General features: G+C 56.2%; 1 protein-coding gene across 8 annotated transcripts in view; it reads left to right on the top strand.

Moving 5' to 3' along the window:
• RASA3 (RAS p21 protein activator 3) overlaps positions 1–19,508 on the top strand; it is a 171,054-nt gene that overhangs the window by 67,534 nt on the left and 84,012 nt on the right. For 7 of the 8 annotated variants that reach the window (XM_003832117.5, XM_034937080.3, XM_034937078.3 and 4 more), the window contains one exon: positions 14,146–14,249. In XM_003832117.5, the coding sequence (XP_003832165.1) occupies positions 14,146–14,249 (104 nt within the window). Of the gene's footprint in view, positions 1–13,864; positions 14,010–14,145; positions 14,250–19,508 lie in introns of those variants that run through there. The other variant, XM_034937082.3, reaches the window with a different exon arrangement.

The raw sequence follows: 19,508 nt of genomic DNA, 5'->3' as shown, positions 1-19,508 counted from the left end.
AGGCGGGATGGGGCAGCGCCAGCCTCGCGCAGATGCTGGGAAGTGACTCAGGGAGGAGAAGGCGGGGGTTTCTCTGCTGGTCCCAGCTGAGCCCCTGCTCCAGGTTCCAGGAGGAGGAGGAATTCATGTCAGATGGTTTCCCCTCATCAGAGCCACTGCTTAAAGGTCAACTCTGTTTTCTGCAAGAGGTTTTTTCTTTTTTCCCCGTGAAAGTTTGCTTGATTCTGTGAAACTTCATTTGCACTTCTTCCAGAAATGACTGAGGGAAAGGAGACTTTGCCAGGGTCTCTGCCTCAGAGGGAGAGGCTGCTGCGTGCGTTAATTTCCTTAGGCCACATGGCAGGATTTCAGGCGAGCCCGGTCCTCTCAGGCCGCACTTTTTCTTTATTTGGAAAGAGAGTTCCAGAGCCCTCGGGCGGTGAGTGGGGGCCGCCTGGGCCAGGCATTCATCCCGCATCTGACTGCTGCTGACCTCGGCTGGAGACAAAGCCGGCCTGTCCGAGAGATACCCCGAGGTTAAGCTGCTGATGGGAAGGGGGGCGCCTGGTGGCTGTGTGGCCCCTTTGAGTCCATCAGAAAGAAGAGATTGTCCGGCACAGGCCACCGAACAGGATGGGGGATGGGAGGAATGCCCTAGCGTTCAGCCGGTTTCATTTTTCTGTTGGAATACGCTTCAAACTCTGCTGCCCAGGAAGGAGAAAGCACAGACCTTCCTGCTGATGAAAGAAAATGAGTGCCCCCACCGTGAGACCCACGGACAGCGGGGGGCTGTCCGTGGGCCTGGGCTTTGCATCTGGGAGTGTTGGTGCTGTGTGGAGGGAACTGACCCTGTCCTCAGGCTGAGCCTGGAGTCCCCACAACAGCATGGGGGGGAAAGCTGCTGTCCTCAGACTCCGCGTGGCCTCCAGTGATGGTGCTGTGGCCACTTCCTGCCGGGTGCTCACCGTGGGTTCTGGGTGGGGCTGGGAGGACATGGGGCGTAGGCCATTCTGCCCACGAGGTGACGTGATCGAGGTGGACGTGGCTGGCCTCGCAGCCTCTGCTCCTGCAGGTCCTGGGACGCTGTGTCCATCTGCTGGAGCTCATTTCAGAGCTGGCCGATCACAGGTCCATAGTCACCCACTGGTGACAAATTTAACAAATTTGTGGGGTTTTCTTAGTTCAAAAAAGATCCTCCTTAAATGCTGTGAAATAATATGTCTTTTAAGTTGCAACACACATTCAGAAGTTCCCAGAGGGTTAAATCCTGAGCATGAAAAGATGGTCATTCTAATAGAAAACAGGCCCAGAGCATTTCAAGAAAAAATGAGATTTAAAACTGCTCATAAAAAGATGGACATTCCACCTCACCAATGAGCCAGACGTTTAAAATTTAAGCAGGTTTTTGCCACCGGTTTAGCAAACTGTAAAAATATTTATAAGACGGCGTATGCTGGGGGTGGACACTGGTCCAGACTCCCTGGAGGGTTCTGTGGCTTTGTGTTTCAAAGGCCTCAGGACGGTGCACATCCTTGGAGGAATTTATCCCACGGGGACAATCAGCCACTGCACAGATCTGCGTTCCCAGGGTGCTCACCCCTGCTGCTCCCACCACACAGCGTGCGCATGGCAGGGGGACCTGGCACTGCTGTCCACGCACACACGTGCCGTCTGACCCCAGCGTTTTATCAGCTCTTTGGAAAGTGGCCCATGGCCTGATGTGAAAGGAAAAAGCTGACTCTGTCACAGGGAACATAACCTCACTTTTATTTAAAAAATTTATCCATATTTCCATTCGTATCTTATATATTTATAACATAAATATTTACTATTATTGTTAATATATTTGTATTATAATATAATGAGTCATTATAGTATGAATATACTTGTATTTGTATTATAAATATTGTATTTATGTTATAAATGTAATACAAATATATTTATATTTTGTATATTTTAAACCTATAACATTTATATATTTTATTCTATTTTATATCTTTGGAGAAGAAACTCCAGGAGGATGTTTCCTGGAATGTTAATGCCAGATTTCACTTTCTGATTTTTTTACGTATTTAAAATTTTGTTTCTTTAAAAATAGCTTTATTGAGGTATAATTCAAGCACCATACAATTCACCCATTTTGAAATGTACAATTCAGTGGTTTTTAGTATATTTGCAGAGTTGTGCAACCATTGCCACAGCCAATTTTAGAACATTTTCATCTCCCTAAAACGACACTCGCGCCCTGTAATCCTCCAGTTTCCGGCCTGCAGCCTCTCCTGGGGCGGCAGACACGGGTCCCCGTTCTGTCGCCGGCTGTGCCTCTCTTGGGCATTTCGTGTCAGTGGAAGCGTCTGGCCCATGGCCTCTGTGTGCGTGGCCTGTTGGTCGGCACCACATTGTGGATGCCTGTGGTGTGGGGCCAGGGTCCAGGCGTCCTTCCTCTCCAGGGCTGAGCACCGTTCTGCTGTTGCTCCCTCAGCAGCCGAGGCCCACCTGCCTTGTTTCCACTGTCTGGCCGTCATGGCTGAGGCTGTGAGCACGCGTGTCCGAGTCTGCGTGCGAACGTGGGCTGTGAGCACGCGTGTCCGAGTCTGCATGCGGACGTGGGCTGTGAGCACGCGTGTCCGAGTCTGCGTGCGGACGTGGGCTGTGAGCACGCGTGTCCGAGTCTGCGTGCGGATGTGGGCTGTGATGTCTCTTGCTGCACACCTGGGGGTGGAACCACTGGGTCCCGTGGCGACTGTGTGTTGAACGTCGGAGGAACCGCCAGCCTGTTTTCCGTGGCAGCTGTGGCCACTTGACCTTCGCACAAGTTGTGTGTTTGGATTCGCGTCTCCACCTCCCTACCCTTGTTACTGTCTCTTTGATCACAGCCATCCCGGTGGGTCTGATTTTCTTTGTACAATGCGAGCCCCCCCTCAATGAATTTTTGCTTAAAAAAAAGCAATTTGTTGTTTTTAATTGAAATGAAAGGAAGCATTCTTTCCTATGCATGTGTTTTTTTTAAAGCAAACAAAATTAAAATCATAAGTAAGTAAAAAAAAAAACCCACAGGAAAATTCTAAAAACTTGCACATAAATGGAATTACGAATCAACTCATCGTGGAAAATCGTGTCTTGCTGGATGTAGGTTATAGATGTAAGGTTAGGCACAGTGGAAAGGGAGATGGAGCCTGCAGACCTCAGACGTGGACATGGTCCAGGACGGCGCCAGTCCGACCCCCGCCTTTTCTGCCCACCGTGGGATCTGGAGCCCCCCGCCCACTATGTCCCCTGAGCTGGCTTGACCTTGCTGTCCTCCCCGCCCGACCCCTGCGCCGTGTGCTCTGTGCAGACACGTCCCCTGTTGAGTCTGAGATGGAGTTACCACTGCAAGCACAGGTGACGGCTGAATCCCACTGCCGCCTCCGTGGATAGGGCACCAGAAACCCTCTGGAGAGAAGGCAGCCTGCCACGCTTTGTAATGAGCAGTTCGCTTAAGGATCGTGTTAGACTCCGTGGCTAGTATAGATTTCAAAGCTCCTATTTCTTTCTTTCTTTTTCTTTTTCTTTCTTTTTTTGAGACAGAGTCTTGCTGTGTCGCCCAGGCTGGAGTGCAGTGGTGCGATCTCGGTTCACTGCAACCTCCGCCTCCCAGGTTCAAGTGATTCTCCTGCCTCAGCCTCCTGAGTAGCTGGGATTACAGGCGCCTGCCACCATGCCCAGTAATTTTTTTTTTTTTTTTTTTTTTGTATTTTTAGTAGAGACGGGATTTCACCATGTTGGCCAGGATGCTCTCAATCTCTTGACCTCATGATCCACCCACCTTGGCCTCCCAAAGGGCTCCTGTTTCATAACCCATCACCCTTAAAGAGCCGTTCTCTGAGGTGGGCCTGGGCGCCTGGGGTTTTTAGAAACCTTTTCAGGCAACCGTAGTTTGTGGTTCTAAGAGGAAAAACATCAAGAGACCTGAAGAACCCAAGCCCCACGCATCGAGGCAGCGTCCCCGGCCGTGCCGGAGGGAGCCCCGCGCATCGAGGCAGCGTCCCCGGCCGTGGCGGAGGGAGCTCCGTGCATCGAGGCAGCGTCCCCGGCCGTGGCGGGGGGTAGAGAAGGGAGAACTGAGTTGGGTTTTGGTGTGGCTATTTCTGTGGTATTCCCTCGAAATATTTGCCACTGAAAAAATGAAAAAACTCTAAGTGCTTTTAAGTGAGGAATTTCTGTGCGAAGTCTCGGGAAGAAGAAATGTCTCTGTGTGCAGTGCCCAGGTTCCATCTGCCGGCTGTGGGGGGCTCCGTCTGCCGGCTGTGGGGGGCTCCATCTGCCGGCTGTGGGGGCTCCGTCTGCCGGCTGTGGGGGCTCCGTCTGCCGGCTGTGGGGGGCTCCGTCTGCCGGCTGTGGGGGGCTCCATCTGCCGGCTGTGGGGGGCTCCGTCTGCCGGCTTTGGAGGCCCCGTCTCCCGGCTGTGGAGGTGGCAGAGCCTGGCTGGGGTCTTCCCAAGGGCCCAGCCTCCTGCTCTTCACAGGGAGCCTCAGGGAAGGTGGGGCCTCTGCCTCCCTTTCAAGCCACTGGACTTGAGCTGACCACTGATAACACTGCAGCTCCACCGCGGGCGAGCGCAGCGCTGGGGGACAGTCCTGGCCCGAGCTCCGGGCGTGCGCGGCTCCAGCTGCGTCCTGCCCGCCTCTCGCCTCACTGGAAGCAGAGCGGAACGGGGCGTGTCCGGTCCTGGCCCTTCGCGTCCCCGCAGGCCCGTCACCTCCTGCAGGAGCCCCTCTGGCTTCCCGGCAGTCTTGGTTCTGCCAGAACTGAATTCCTGTGGTCCCCATGAGGACAACCAGGATTTGCTCGGCACCGTGGCCTCTCGGGCTGACCGCTGCACCTTGCTTGCAGAAAGCCCCACCTGTGGAGGCTTGGGTGACCTTCCCTTCCTGGTCCGCTGTGCCAGGCCTGGGCAGCTCCTGGCTGCTGACCTGAGACAGGTGATTCCTCCCTGTACGCCCACTGCCCCATCCGTGCATCCATCCATCCAGTGTCTTGCACGGGCCTGCACATTCCCAGCTGCTGTGGTGAAATGTCTGCTCTGCACCACGTGACCTCGGCTGCACCCTGACCTCTGACCTCGGCTCCCAGCATGCTCCGGTCCTGCCGTGCCCTGCCCAGGCCACACCGGCCTTCTCCTTGCTCCTACGTCTTCACCACACACAAGCCCTGCTGCCTCGAGGCCTTCGCACCTGGTGTCCCTCTGCCTAGACCCCTCCTGCGCTCTCCGCGCCGTCCATGGCCTCATTCATGCGTTCACTTGTCCTCCTGCGGGTCTCCTCACCGTCCACAGCGCTGTTCAAGCGCTCACTCGTCCGTAAGCCTCCCTGTCCCCCGAGCGAGGCCACAGTGCCACCCCCGCCAGCCTTGCCCGCGTTGGACATTCGTGGTTCTGCGTGCTCTTTGGCTGGCTCCATGGGGCCAGGACTTTGCTTCATCGGCTGCTATTCCCACAGTCTAGAACGGGGATGGGCAGCTGAAACAGTCATGGAGAGAGAGCGCTGTGGTTTCTGGGTCCAGTGAGCCACGCCTGGCGGGGGCCAAAGACATCGAAAGTGCTCCCAGTTGTTTGGGCCTGGTGTGTGGGAGGCCCTGCCATGTGCTTGTCTCACTGTGCAGGGCAGAGGAAGAAACCTCCGAGCCAGGCAGTGGCGTGTCCTGGGGAGGCCGCTTTGGGGGCAGAGCCACTGCCCTTCCCCAGCCGAGCGCCCTCTGTGCCCACAGGCTGCACTGTGGAGAGGGCGGTGTCCTGAGGCTGAGAGATGAGGGAACTGGCCTCTGGCAAGGCAGCGTTGAAACGTGGACGTCCCCATCTTCAAAGTCGTGCTTCCCCCGGCAAGGCCCGTGTGGGCACCTGTGCCTCCTGGGTACCTGCGCCTCCTGGGTACCTGCGCCTCCTCGCATGGGCTTCAGCGACGTCTGTCACAGATTCTTACATTTAGACGTGCCATATAGTCTTCCTGGTGGAGACCGACGTCCCCTTGGCCTTGTGAAGCTTACCAGGGCCTGAATTAGGTTGGGGGGAGCAGCTGCACGGGGGGACTGTGCTGTGAAGATGCGGGAGGGCCTGACGGCGGCTCCGCCAGGCGGGACCGTGCTGTGAAGACGCGGGAGGGTCTGACGGCGGCTCCTCCAGGCGGGACTGTGCTGTGAAGATGCGGGAGGGCCTGACGGTGGCTCCTCCAGGTGGGACTGTGCTCTGAAGATGCAGGAGGTGCAGGTGTTTGGTTTTTTGAGACAGGGTCTCGCCCTGTCACTCAGGCAGGAGTGCAGTGCTGTGATCACAGCTCACTGCAGCCTGGAACCCCGGGCTCAAGCAATCCTCCACTTCCCTACAGACATGCGCCACCAAACCCATCTAATTTTTAAATTTTCTTTTGAGTTGGGGTCTTGCTATGTTGCCCAGGGTGATCTCTAACTCCTGGGCTCAAGTGGTGCTTCTGGCATGGCCTCCCAAAGTGCTGGGATTACAGGCGTGAGCCACTGCATCTGGCCTGGATGCAGGTATTTAAAAGAGCTTAGGGAAGTTCTTCGAAAAAGGCTCTGGCCTTCAACTCCCACTTCTACTCCTGATTTTGGTTCTCATTGGGATATAAGTTTCAGAGCACTCCTGGGCTCAGGAGAAGAGCAGCTCCCCTGTGAGGGGCAGGGTCACCTGTGTCCACAGCAGGAGGGCTTGGTCCCTGGGGACTGCGGGTCGGCATAGTCCAGGGTGCCCATGACCAGTCCTCTGAGGAGCAGGGCCTGGGAAGGGCATTGTCGGGCAGGCGAGGACGGGCATGGTTGCTGGTCTGGGCATCAGTGGTGTTGCTCTGAGAGGGAAGGAGATGCTGTCCCAGCAAGGGTGGCCTCAGGTCTGGACCCTCAAGTGGACACCGTGTTTTGGCTCTAGGACTGGCATGGCCCAACAGGATTTTCTGCAAAACAGGAAATGGTCTCTGTGTGTTCCGTCCAGTCTGGTGGCCACAAGTCATGGGCTGGTGAGCACCCGAGGAGCTGAATTCTGTGGTGGGAATCCAGGTTCGGGAGAGGTCGTCAGGCAGGTGTGCAGACAACGTGAGCTGTGAGCCTCACGCCCGAGGAATCCGCTCTTCCTGCTGGACGCGTGGATGGTGGTGATGGCCTCGCCGCAGCAGCAGCACCTGGAGCTGGCCCCTGCCGGGTGGGTGGTCTCCATGGGGCTCATGGCATCTCGGGGGTCTTGGGGGGATGTCACTCTGGTGCTCCGTTTGCAGGTACAAACCTGCCGTTCTAGGAGCTGACTGATGATCCCGGCCCTCGTCCCTGTCCTCACACCCCGAGTGGTCAGGCAGGGGCTTCACTCGGCTGGTTCTGGCCTCCGTGCTAAAATGAATGAATAGGACAGGACAGTGAAGAAAACGCACACCTGGGGAAGTGACCTGGGAACTCACCGCCCCCCACCCACCTCCAGGACTCCGACCTCCCAGGGCCTCAGCCAGGCCCTGCCCTCTTCAGCACATTGGAAACACCTGCATTTACCCAGTGTGCACTAGGATGGCAGCTCTCCAGCCTCCAGCCTGCAGGCCGAGCCCACACCCCAGGGAAGCCATTGTTCTGGGTCCCCTCGTGCTGAGCGCCCTGGCCAGAGGTGCCCCTTCCAGGTCTGGGTGTGGTTGGCGGAGGTTTTATGGGTTTTAGCTGTGGGTTCATTCTCAGAGGTTGTTAACTGCCCCCAGAAGGTGGGGAACCACCTCCACTCTCCTCCTTGAGCTGGGGGTTTTACATTCTTCCAGGAGTTTCTTCAGGGCTCCCTGGCTATGACATCGTGGCCTTGGGTGTCAGGCTGGCTCTGTGCACAGTCATTGTGGGGAGAGGTTTCCTTCCTGTGGGGGCCTCCACTGTCCCTGGAATCGCCCTTCTTATTCCCTAAATAAATCATAGGTCTAAGAAGCTGAACGAACCCTCTATTGTGGCACAGAGACTGGCTCCAGCTTTCCTTGAAATCCTGCAGAGCCTTCATGAAAATGAGTGCAAGGCCTGTAGCACGGCCGCCTCTCCGGACCCCACTGCCCTGCGATGCCTCCTCCTCTGGGCAGCCTCCCCAGCGGCCTCCTGGTCTAAGTCTCTCTGCCCAGGCAGCCCTGCCCCCTGCTCTGCACCGTGTGGACTTCGCGTCCGGAGTCCAGCTGCTCTCCCCTCTTCTGCTCGTCCAGCTCGTGGGAATGAAGCTTGGTCACAGTGGTTGGTGGCTCAGAGCTCTGTTGATAAGGCTGGCCGGCCGCCTGCAGATGTCCTGCCTGGTTTCCTGAAAGACTTGAGGTGACCCGCAGGAAACAAAGTTAGTAATAACTTTATTACTTTGAGTTTAAAAAGTTATATGAAACAAGAAGAAAAACATTAAAATAGGCAATTGGAACCACTAGAATAAATGACATCAGACATGCAAAACGCTCACCCATCACCTGTGCTGGAGCCTGTTCTGGCTCCAGGGTTCTCAGCTGCAAATGTGTAAAATGGAACTGTAAGTGTGACGTTCCCCTTCTTCAGGAGGGGGGACCCGTGGTTCCCGAGGACAACAGCTCCTCTTAGCAGGGGGGGCAGCCTGACAGAGGGCCCCAAGGCGCTGCCTCCCCTGCTGCGATTCAGGAGCAAGGTTCTAAAGCCGTTGCTGGAGAAATTCCTGGGTGGAGGCTGAAGGAGGTCTTGCTCCCCAGGGGTAGTGCAGCAGGGCTTGGGCAGCGGGGCTGAGAGTGCGGTGTCTCTGGGCGCTGCCCGGTAGCGGGGTGTTCAGATGCTCTGCCAAAGGCTCTGCACAAGTGGCTCCTCTCACTGCAACTCTGCTTGGCAGTGGGGGGCTCATTGGGGGGAGGCCCGTGCTGGCTGGGCACCTGGGAGGGTCCCGTGAGGCTTCTGGTGGTGCTGACACCTGTCCGTGGAAATTGAGGTGCTTACAATTCATAAATAAACCAGAAATCCATTCAATAAAAAGAGATAAAAATAGCAGAAAGAGGAAGCTACAAGAAAACATACGAACTCCATAAAATTATCACCACAGACTGGACGTGCCCCTTTCTAAATGTAAAAGCGGTTTATAGCAACATAGCATGGCCTGAGTCACGGCACGATCCCTGGGGTTAGTTTCGTTTCATCAGATGTCGGAGTGCCTCGGTTTCCCACCCTGTGCATCGGGGTGGTGAGGAAGTGTGCAGGGTTAAATGCCAGGTGCGTGGCGCCCGTGTGTGGGGTGTGCTCAGCGCTGGCATCCTCATCTCACCGCCCCTCACCACGCACCGGACACGCACCACATATGCATCAGACATGCATCAGACACACATCAGACACACACCAGACACTCACCACTCACCAGACATGCATTGGACACGCACTGGACATGCATCGGACACACATCAGACATGCAATCCAGCCCGACCCACTTCCTCCTCCCTGCCTTCCTGCCAGGCAGGCACAGGCCCATGTGGTGGGGTCCTCAGTGCCTGTGCGGGGGCGGGGGGCTCTCGGGAAATGGTGACGCCGTCTCACGGTGAGGTGGCCAGGTGAACCCCGAGGCCTGGGTTGCTCTGAAGCTGCTGCAGCTTCCTGACAAGCCGGCTGCTGGAGTTTGTGCCAATGGAGGGTGTCCGTTCCATTCTCTGGCAGCTTGGCTGTTGGTGCCGGTGGTTCTGAGGTTCCTCCACGGTGAACGAAGCTTGATTTACGCCTTTTGATTACGCATTTGCCGCAAGGCCCAGAGCTGTGCGTGCTCCCGCTGGGCTTCTTGTGTGAGATGCACCGCGGCCGGGACAGCCTGGGCACCTGCCACTCTGGAGCAGGAAGTGAAGCCTCCAGCCCTTGGTTCTTGGGGCTCTGCCGGGAGCGAACGGGGCTGGAAACGCCAAGTCCAGGCTGCTTCCGCACATTCAAACACCACGGCTTCCTGCCGTCACTTAGGCCTCAGTGGCCCTAAAAGTTGCTCTAGGACGTACAGAAGAGGCCGTTTTGTTGTTGTAAAAATCCCAAATGTTTTGTGGATTACTATTAATTGTTAACGCTTGTCCTGTGAGTAGCTCGTCACCTGAGGCCTGTCGTGAATATTAAAATGCGCGTCTGCTGTCCCTTTTGGCTTCGAGGTTGATAGTGGTTTTTCCTGCCAGTGGGGATGCTGTCTGCAGAGCACCAAGCTTCTCCAGAGAGGCCACAGGGTGCTGCCTTGGGAGTGTGCGTCCTGCCCCGAGATCCTGCAGCTGTGACTTTACACAGGGTGGAGGCGGGGTCACGACCCCTGCGCCTTGTTATGAAAGCAGCGCATTGTGTGGGGCGCATCTGTGGTGCCTTTGTGTACATGTGCACCCAAGTGCTCCAGGGAACATGCATGCATACGCATGAACATGCACATACGCCTGTGAGCACACATGTATGGGCACATGCATGGCACATGCATGCACACACCCATGCACACGTGCCTTTGGGCACACCCGTGGGCACACACATGCACACACCCACGCACACGTGCCTGTGGGCATATGCACCCACAGGCACACACATGCACATGAACATGCACACATGCCTGTGGGGACACACATACGGACACACACATGCACACAAACACGTGCCTGTGGGCACACACGTACAGGCACATGCATGCACACACCCACACACGCCTGTGGGCACACGCACCCATGGGCACACACGTGCACACACCCATGGGCACACACGTGCACACACCCACACACACATGCCTGTGGGCACACACACCCCTGGGGGTCCCTGACATCAGATCTTGGCGGTGCTCACGCAGACGCAGGAGATCAGAGGATGGCTCGCCTGCATCAACCACCAACGCGAGAATGTGTTTAAAGGAAACGTGACTTTCTAATGGGCCTTCATTAACCAGGATGCTGCTACAATGGAGTTGGTGGAAGTCCCTAAGCATTCTGCCTTCATTGAAAGATAAAGTGATGTTTCTTTTGTGTGTAAATGGATACTGCTGTGTTTCCAAAATGCTTAAAACAATGTAGGCATTTTAGGCTTCCCTTGGAAGACTGTTTTATGACAAAAAATGGTTTTCTGAGTAAACGTTACCCAGTCTCTGACCCAGTTATAAAAATACTGAAATCAGTGAAATCCAAATGAAATGCCTGTCATTAAGGCCGCTGCAGGGAGAAGGGGTGGGGCCTGGACTCCGGACCCCTCCCACCTGGACTCTGGGCCCCTCCCACCTGGGCTCCGGGCAGCAACAGTCGCCCGCCCCAGGTTTGGGCTTATGCCTGTGCCATATCTCCTGGTTTAATTTGCATTTTCTCGAGGGCTAATGACATGGAGCATTTTTAATACATTGCTGGCCATTTGTCTTTGGTGATGTGTGTTCAAATCTTTTGCCCCTTTTTAAACTGAATTGTCACCATTTATTGAGTTATAAGAGTTCTTTATATATTCTGTATATAAGTCTTTTATCAGATAACTGACTTACTAATATTTTTTCTAGTCTGTCTTTTCACTTTTTATTTTTTTAATTTTTATTAATTTTTGAGACTGAGTTTCGCTCTTGTCACCCAGGCTGGAGTGCAGTGGTGCAATCTTGGCTCACTGCAACCTCTGCCTCCCAGGTTCAAGCGATTCTCCTGCCTCAGCCTCCCGAGTAGCTGGGACTACAGGTGCCCACCACCATGCCCTGCTAATTTTTGTATTTTTAGTAGAGATGGGGATTTGCCATGTTGGCCAGGCTGGTCTCGAACTCCTGATCTTAGGTGATTCGTTAGTCTCAGCCTCCCAAAGTGCTGGGATTACAGGCGTGAGCCACAGCACTGGCCCTTTTCACTTTTTAAATAATGCTTTTAATGCAAAAAAGTTTTTAATGTTTTTAATTTTGATGAAGTTTGATTTTCCATTTATTTTTCTTTTGGCACTTGTGCTTTTGGTGACAGATCTAAGACATCTTTACCTGACTTTAGGGTGCAGGTTCATTCTCATTTTCTTCTGAGAGGCTAGTAGCTCCAACCCTTACACCCTTACAGATGGGTGCGGGGTCTGAGCTCATTTCTGTGTGTGGCTGGGGTGGGGCCTGTGCCGTTGGTGACTGTGTGGACGCCCCCCTGGCCCAGCACGTTGACCTTCCTTTGCTATCAGAATGGTTCCTCCCTGAATAACTTACATCTTTCCTATTTTGGACCTTAGCATCAATGTGCATGAAAGTGGGCTTGTTTTAAGTTCTGAGTTGGTGGTAGCTGTGCGTGCACCGCGGTAATCGCCAGCAGGTCCGGCGTGGGGAGGAAACTAACCCCACCTGTGCCAGCCCAGGACAACAGGGAGGTTTGCTGAATGGCAAAGCCCACTGGCTTCTGCTTCTTTATTGGGGTTGTGGTTATTTCAAGTCTCCTCTGTGGGGCGGCTGCATCTCCTGGTGACTCACGCATGGGCGGCCTGAGCCATGTACTCTGTAAGCAGTCAGCAGCGGGGTCCTCTCCCCCAGGAGCAAGGGCGGCTGGGCAGTCAGCAGCAGGGGCCTCTCCTCCGGGAGCAAGGACTTTAAGTACAGTCAGCGGTGGGGGCCTCTCCCCCAGGAGCCAGGACTCTAAGTACAGTCAGCAGTGGGGGTCTCTCCCCTAGAAGCGAGGACTCTAAGCACAGTCAGCAGCGGGGGTCTCTCCCCCAGGAGCGAGGACTCTAAGCACAGTCAGCAGCGGGGACCTCTCCCCCAGGAGCCAGGACTCTAAGTACAGTCAGCAGCGGGGGTCTCTCCCCCAGGAGCGAGGACTCTAAGCACAGTCAGCAGCGGGGATCTCTCCCCCAGGAGCCAGGACTCTAAGTACAGTCAGCAGCGGGGGTCTCTCCCCCAGGAGCGGGGACTCTAAGCACAGTCAGCAGCGGGGGTCTCTCCCCCAGGAGCGGGGACTCTAAGCACAGTCAGCAGCGGGGGTCTCTTCCCCAGGAGCAAGGACTCTAAGCACAGTCAGCAGCGGGGGCCTCTCCCCCAGGAGCGAGGACTCTAAGCACAGTCAGCAGCGGGGGCCTCTCCCCCAGGAGCCAGGACTCTAAATACATTCAGCAGCGGGGACCTCTCCCCCAGGAGCGAGGACTCTAAGCACAGTCAGCAGCGGGGGCCTCTCCCCCAGGAACCAGGACTCTAAGCACAGTCAGCAGCGGGGGTCTCTCCCCCAGGAGCGAGGACTCTAAGCACAGTCAGCAGCGGGGGCCTCTCCTCCAGGAGCGAGGACTCAAAGTACAGTCAGCAGCGGGGGCCTCTCCCCCAGGAGCGAGGACTCTAAATACATTCAGCAGCGGGGGCCTCTCCCCCAGGAGCCAGGACTCTAAGTACAGTCAGCAGTGGGGGCCTCTCCCCCAGGAGCCAGGACTCTAAGCACAGTCAGCAGCGGGGGTCTCTCCCCCAGGAGCGAGGACTCTAAGCACAGTCAGCAGCAGGGGTCTCTTCCCCAGGAGCGAGGACTCTAAGCACAGTCAGCAGCGGGGGCCTCTCCCCCAGGAGCGAGGACTCTAAGCACAGTCAGCAGCGGGGGCCTCTCCCCCAGGAGCCAGGACTCTAAGCACAGTCAGCAGCGGGGGTCTCTCCCCCAGGAGCGAGGACTCTAAGCACAGTCAGCAGCGGGGGCCTCTCCTCCAGGAGTGAGGACTCAAAGTACAGTCAGCAGCGGGGGCCTCTCCCCGAGGAGCGAGGACTCTAAGCACAGTCAGCAGCGGGGGTCTCTCCCCAAGGAGTGAGGGCGGCTGGGCAGTCAGGACTTTGTACTGGATCTCTGGATAAAAGGAGCGGTCCAAGGCACTGGAGTGCTGTGTTTTATGTTTAATGCATAAAGGGAGCCACTGCCTGCCCCAAACCAGGTACCTTCAAAACATCACGATGGCCCTGAGGCTGCACCTAGACCTGAGCACGTAGCATGGAAGTCATTCTGGCAGTGGCCATGGTCTCTGTGGAGGTCTCAGCTTCCGGGCCGCCAGGTAGCCCAGTACAGAAGTTCATCTGTGCAGCGCAAAGGCTGGAGGTGGAGGCCGGGGAGCAGCTACGAAGCCCTTCACCCCACAGGGAGCCGCAGGTTCGTGTCTCATGCGTGCCACACAGTGCAGGGCATTCTCACGGCATGTTTAAAACTAAGACCACACATGTGTGCACCGGGGGTGAGGCGCGAGCGTGGCCTGTGTTCTAACTGGTGCTTTTCTTTGTCTCTCTAGCCCGTTTTACGGAGAAGACTTTTACTGTGAAATTCCTCGGAGCTTTCGTCACCTGTCCTTCTACATTTTCGATAGAGATGTTTTCCGGAGGGATTCCATCATAGGTAGGTGATGAATGAGCATTTACTTCCCCTTTTCTGCCTGTTCTGTACCAGGCGAGTATTAGCATTTCAGTCCAGAGCCTGGCTGGATGGTGCTGAGGGGTCGCTGCAGGGCTTGAGGTCACAGCAGCCCTGGCTGTTCCTCCTGATCTGCTCTTGGGATCTGGCCTGGCATCTGTGGTCCCTGCTAGAGCATCACACCAGGCTCAGGTCAGTGAGCACTGCCAGTCGAGGCTTCCGTGGCCCCTCAAGGCAAGAGCACAGCATCCCTGACCCTCTTCAGACAACTTCCCAGGGCTGTTCCCCGGGGCATCTGCGGGGGGACCTTTGCATGGATGTGGGGCCTCCCTCCTCACCACATCTTGGCTGTCCCTGTCCCAACTTTAGTCCCCACAGTGTGGGCACAGGAAGGGCGGGTGGGGGTGGGGGCATGTGGCCTCAGTTTCCCCCTGGTTTTGGGGGCAATACTGTTACTTCCAGGAGATGGTGTGTTTGGAGCAGGGGTGGGGCTGCTCTTGGAGAAAGCTTATGGGCAGCCCTGCCTGGGATCACAGGAAGGCGGCATCCTGTAAGTTGTGGGGCCTCTGGGCAGAGTGGACTTCAGGTTACTCGGGGAGCTCCTTGTTCCTAAATGCAGCCAGAGGACCCCGTCAGGAGCAGACCTCACGCAGCAGGCGTGGGAGGCTGAGGGAGCAGGGTAATTCCCGCTGTGACGCTGGGAGAGCCAGGAAGGGAGGAGGGGTCCTGTGGCGCCTGAGCTCACGCCCAGGACGGGCAGCCGGGGAGCCAGTGTGTACTGGCTGCCACAGCCTGAACCCAGACCCCAGGTGGTGCAGGCTCCTCGTCTTCATGGCTGCCGGGATGCTGAGTGGGACAGGGCGAGAGGAGGAGTCCCCCAGGGGGACCCCCAGCTTGGCCCCAGGCAGCCTGAGGGCCCGGGGGTGCAGGAGGCCAGCGAGGCCACGAGGGTGCTGTGTGTGGGCGGGGTCCGCGTCCATCTGACGCTCGCTGCTCACACTGGCTCCTCACACCGTGTCACGGCCGCTCCACCCCACGCCGGCTGCCCCCTTTCCCCAGCGCTCACCTGTGTCCCTCAGCTGTGGGCTTTCTTCATCGTCCCTGTTCCTCTGTTTGTGAGCCATGGACCAGGATCTGTGATCTGATCCATTCCTAGTGCTTGGCACACAGAAGTGAGAGGCACGGCCAAAGGTCCATCTCAGAGCTTGAGTGTCCTAAAACCCAGCCTGTCCCCACTGGGCGGCCGGCAGCTAGTGTGTGTCAGCACGACGTTGGGAGAGAGAGGGGGCATGAGAGAAACGGGCTAGCAGGTAACGCATAGGCTGTCTGCACTCTGCCATGTCCCGGGCCTCCACGGCAAGTCCCCTGACAGAGATGAGACGCCTATCCTGACCAGTCTTGCTCTCTGCCTGGCATTGAGACGGGCTTGGCTGGGTGAGAGGCCCTTGGGGCCGGGCAGGGCCTCACCTGGCATTGATAAGGCCAGTGCCCCCTCATCATTGCAGGGGTCGGGACCTGGACATTTTTGGGACTGTTGTTCACTGTACCCAAGTGATTATTCTTAGAAACTGCTGTACTTTTCATAGAAGTCTCCAGAGTTTGTTTAGAAAATACATGGAATGGGTCACATGGATCTCAGATAATTGACGTTTGACTTCATTTTGAGCGGGAACACTGTGCTGGGTGCTTCCGCAGCGGACACCCTGGCCCTGAAATGCGGCTGCAGAAGGTGTTTGTGCTCCTGAGTGCAGCAGGCACCTGACCCCCCTTCAGGGTCTTGCTGTGCTGGGCCTCATGGAGCCTTGTCGGTGAGATGGTCTTGAGGGTCCAGCGTGACCCCTGCACCCCCCTGCTCAGTGTCTGCCTGGGAGGCCCTCAGGTTCAGGCCCATAGCTTTATGTCGCGTTCAAGCTGGGTGCTGCGGAAGGGTTCCCTCTTCCTCTCTCTCTCTGACCAGGGCATCGGCTCCAGGGCTAGTGGCTGGCAGTTCTCCCTCCTGCCTCTGGGCTCAGCCGCTGTGCACCCCACTCCCGAGGCACCTCCTTCTCCATCCCCATGTCCTGCCATGCCCACCTCTGGGACTGGGGCCTGCTGCAGGAGATGGCCTCCGACCCCGCGGCATGGATGGGCTGCCCTCCGTGACCTGCCTCCCCTGCCCCACTCGTTGGTTGTGGTTCTCTTGCCTGTTGTGCTGTGTCCACTGGACAGAGCTTCCTGGAGCCCATGGTCCTGCAGGGCAGGCCTGTGTCTCACTCCTGTGTTCTCAGCCCCTGCCAGGGGCCTCCAAGGGTGTTCTCAGAAGAAAGGGAGGCATGGAATCCAGATTATTCAGCGGAGGCTAATGGTGTATCTGGCGGGGCTCAGCCTGTGCTGGGCGCCACGCGCGAATTGAGGTGTGACCGTGTGTCAGGCCTCGTCACCAGCTCCGTTTATACTCGAGAATCCACAGGGACTTGATTCATTCTCGAAGGTGTATGAGACATTTTTTGAGTGACAACCCTAAGGAAAAAGAAATTTTAAAAAATTTTTGCACATTTTAGTAAGAGAAGCTGATCAAGTTAGTTCTGGAGTTATACACTCTGAAAATAACAAATAAGATGTTTATTAATCATTCTGTTGACGTCGTCTGCTAGTAGTTCTTGGTGGCTTTACGATTATGGTGACTGGACTTAGATGTTTCACTGTGGCTTTCGCAGCCATGAAAATGGGTGGCTGTCTGGATCTCCGGTAACGACTTATCTTTATGATGGTAATTATGTTGTTACCGGGCATGAAACACCAGGTTCTGGGGAATGCGTTTCTGGGTGGAAGTGCGCGGTGGCCACTGGCTTCCTGGCTGCGTGGTTCTCCTGGTTCTCCTTTCTAGCAGCCGCCCACGCCCTGAGGAAACCCCACCTGCCAGCAAGTTTCCCTTGGGGCAGCCACAGCTGTGCTCAGTTGCAAGTTCAGGTCCAGGAGTGAGAGGTGCACTGGCAGGTGCCAGAAGGAAGTGGGGGCGCATTCCTATGGGGTCGGGGGTGTGGGTTGGGGACGGGAGGGCATCTTCAGCCTGGAGGGGGAGGGCGGTGGCGACAGAAACCGAGAAAGGCAGCTGAAGCCGTGCCGGGATACGGCGCCCCTGCAAGTGAGACTTGGGGAAATAAAGGCCTGCCCTCAGCCCTCCCCAGCCCACCCCGGCACCTCCACCGGCTGCAGTCAGCTCCCGCCGCAGCAGGAGCAGAAGGAAGAAGTGTCCAGTGTCGGCGGGTCCCGGGCGGCGTGACCGTAGCCTCCTCTGTCCCTGGGTCCATGGCCCACAGAGCGCTGCTGCCGGCGGGAACTGTCAGGAACTGTCAGTCAAGCCGGGCTCCCAGCTGCAGGGCCGTGACCTGCGGGACACACGGGGCGCAGGCTCCTTCAGGATTCCAGGCGCAGGGAGGCGGCCTCTGCCTGGACTCGGCTGCCGGGCGCTGCACTCACAGAGCACAGACCGGAAACTATGGCTCCCCGCAGCTGGGATGCGTGAACCACGGAAATGCGCGAGGCCCGGCTCGGTGCTGTCAGGAGCATTGGGGTCTCCGCCCCCGATCCTGGCGCCTCCCTCCTTTTCCCGCTAGGCCTCCACCTTCCTCTGGGCCCCGGCTCTGGTAACACCATGTCCCCCTCCATTTGCCCCTCCAGCCCCTAGAGACTCTCTGAGGCTTCCCAGTGGGGTGGGGGTGCAGTGAGACCTCCATTCTTTTCTTCTTCTTCTTCTTCTTTTTTGAGAGGGAGTCTCGCTCGGTCGCCCAGGCTGGAGTGCAGTGGCGCGATCTCGGCTCACTGCAACCTCCACCTCCCGGGTTCACGCCATTCTCCTGCCTCAGCCTCCCGAGTAGCTGGGACTACAGGCACCCGCCACCACACCCGGCTAATTTTTTTGTATTTTTAGTAGAGACGGGGTTTCACCGTGTTAGCCAGGGTGGTCTCCATCTGCTGACCTCGTGATCCGCCCGCCTCAGCCTCCCAAGTAGCTGGGACTAGAGGCGCCCGCCACCACACCCGGCTAATTTTTTGTATTTTTAGTAGAGACGGGGTTTCACCGTGTTAGCCAAGGTGGTCTCTATCTCCTGACCTCGTGATCTGCCCACCTCGGCCTCCCAAAGTGCTGGGATTACAGGCATGAGCCACCGCGCCCGGCCGAGACCTCCATTCTTTGTGTATAAATCAGGTGGTCTGCAACTGACATATGGTAAAGTTCGCTGTTAGGTGTAGCCTTCACCAGTGTATGCAGTTGTGTAGACAGCAGCACAACTAAGATATGTTCCCACAGCCCAGAACACTCCTTTGGGCCCCTTTGGGGTGGATTTCCTACCCTGGCCCACAGCCCCTGGCAGCCACTGCTCTGGGGCCTGTTCCCACAGTTGCCTTTTCCAGGAGGCCACGTGACTCAAACCCTGGAGGGGCCGTGCCCTCTGCCACTACGCTGGTCCCGCGCTGTGCAGCTGTGAGCCAGGTCGCCCCCTTCCACTGCCCGTGGGTTTCCATCATACAGACACAGCTCAGCCGCCTCATCCACCCTCTGGATTGTGTCTAATCCTCAGGAATTATGAATAAAGTCACCGTAAACATTCTCGGATAGGTCTTTGTGTGGACAATGTTTCTGTTTCTTACTCTGAGATAAATGCGTGGGAGCGAGGTTGCTGGGTCACCGTAGGGTGTGTGTTTACTTTCATTAAAACTACCCAACCGTGTCTCCAAGTGGCCGCCCAGTCTGCCTTCTCTCCAGCAGCGGGTGAGAGCAGCAGGTGTTTCGCATCCTGCCCGGCCCTTAGGACTGTGAGTTTTTATTCTCTACTTACCGTTTGCACTCCCATAGGTGTGCACTGTCTCACTGTGGCTTTTATTGCATGTCCGTGAAGAGCGGCGTCGAGGACCTTTTCTTGGGCTTAGTGACAGCTCCATTCCTTCTTTAGTACATTGTTCAAATCTTTTGCCCTTTTAATTGGGTTGTTTTCTTGTTACTTTTTAAAGCTCCCTGTATATTCTGGATACGAGTCTATCACAAGTGTGCTTTGCAAATATTTTCTTCCAGTTTGTGGCTTGTATTTCATTTTCTTACCATTGGCTTTGAAGAACAGAAGTTTTTAATTTTGATGGTCCAGTTTATCACATTTTTTTCTTGTATGATTTGTACCTGTGGTGTCATGTCTAAGAAAGTCTTGCCTATCCCACGGTTGTGGCGGTTTTCTCCTGGAAAGCATGTGCTTTCAGCATTCACATTTA

The sequence above is a fragment of the Pan paniscus genome, chromosome 14 (assembly GCF_029289425.2).
Source record: "Pan paniscus chromosome 14, NHGRI_mPanPan1-v2.0_pri, whole genome shotgun sequence".
Classification (NCBI taxonomy): domain Eukaryota; kingdom Metazoa; phylum Chordata; class Mammalia; order Primates; family Hominidae; genus Pan; species Pan paniscus.
This window is presented reverse-complemented; position numbering and strand designations above follow the sequence as displayed.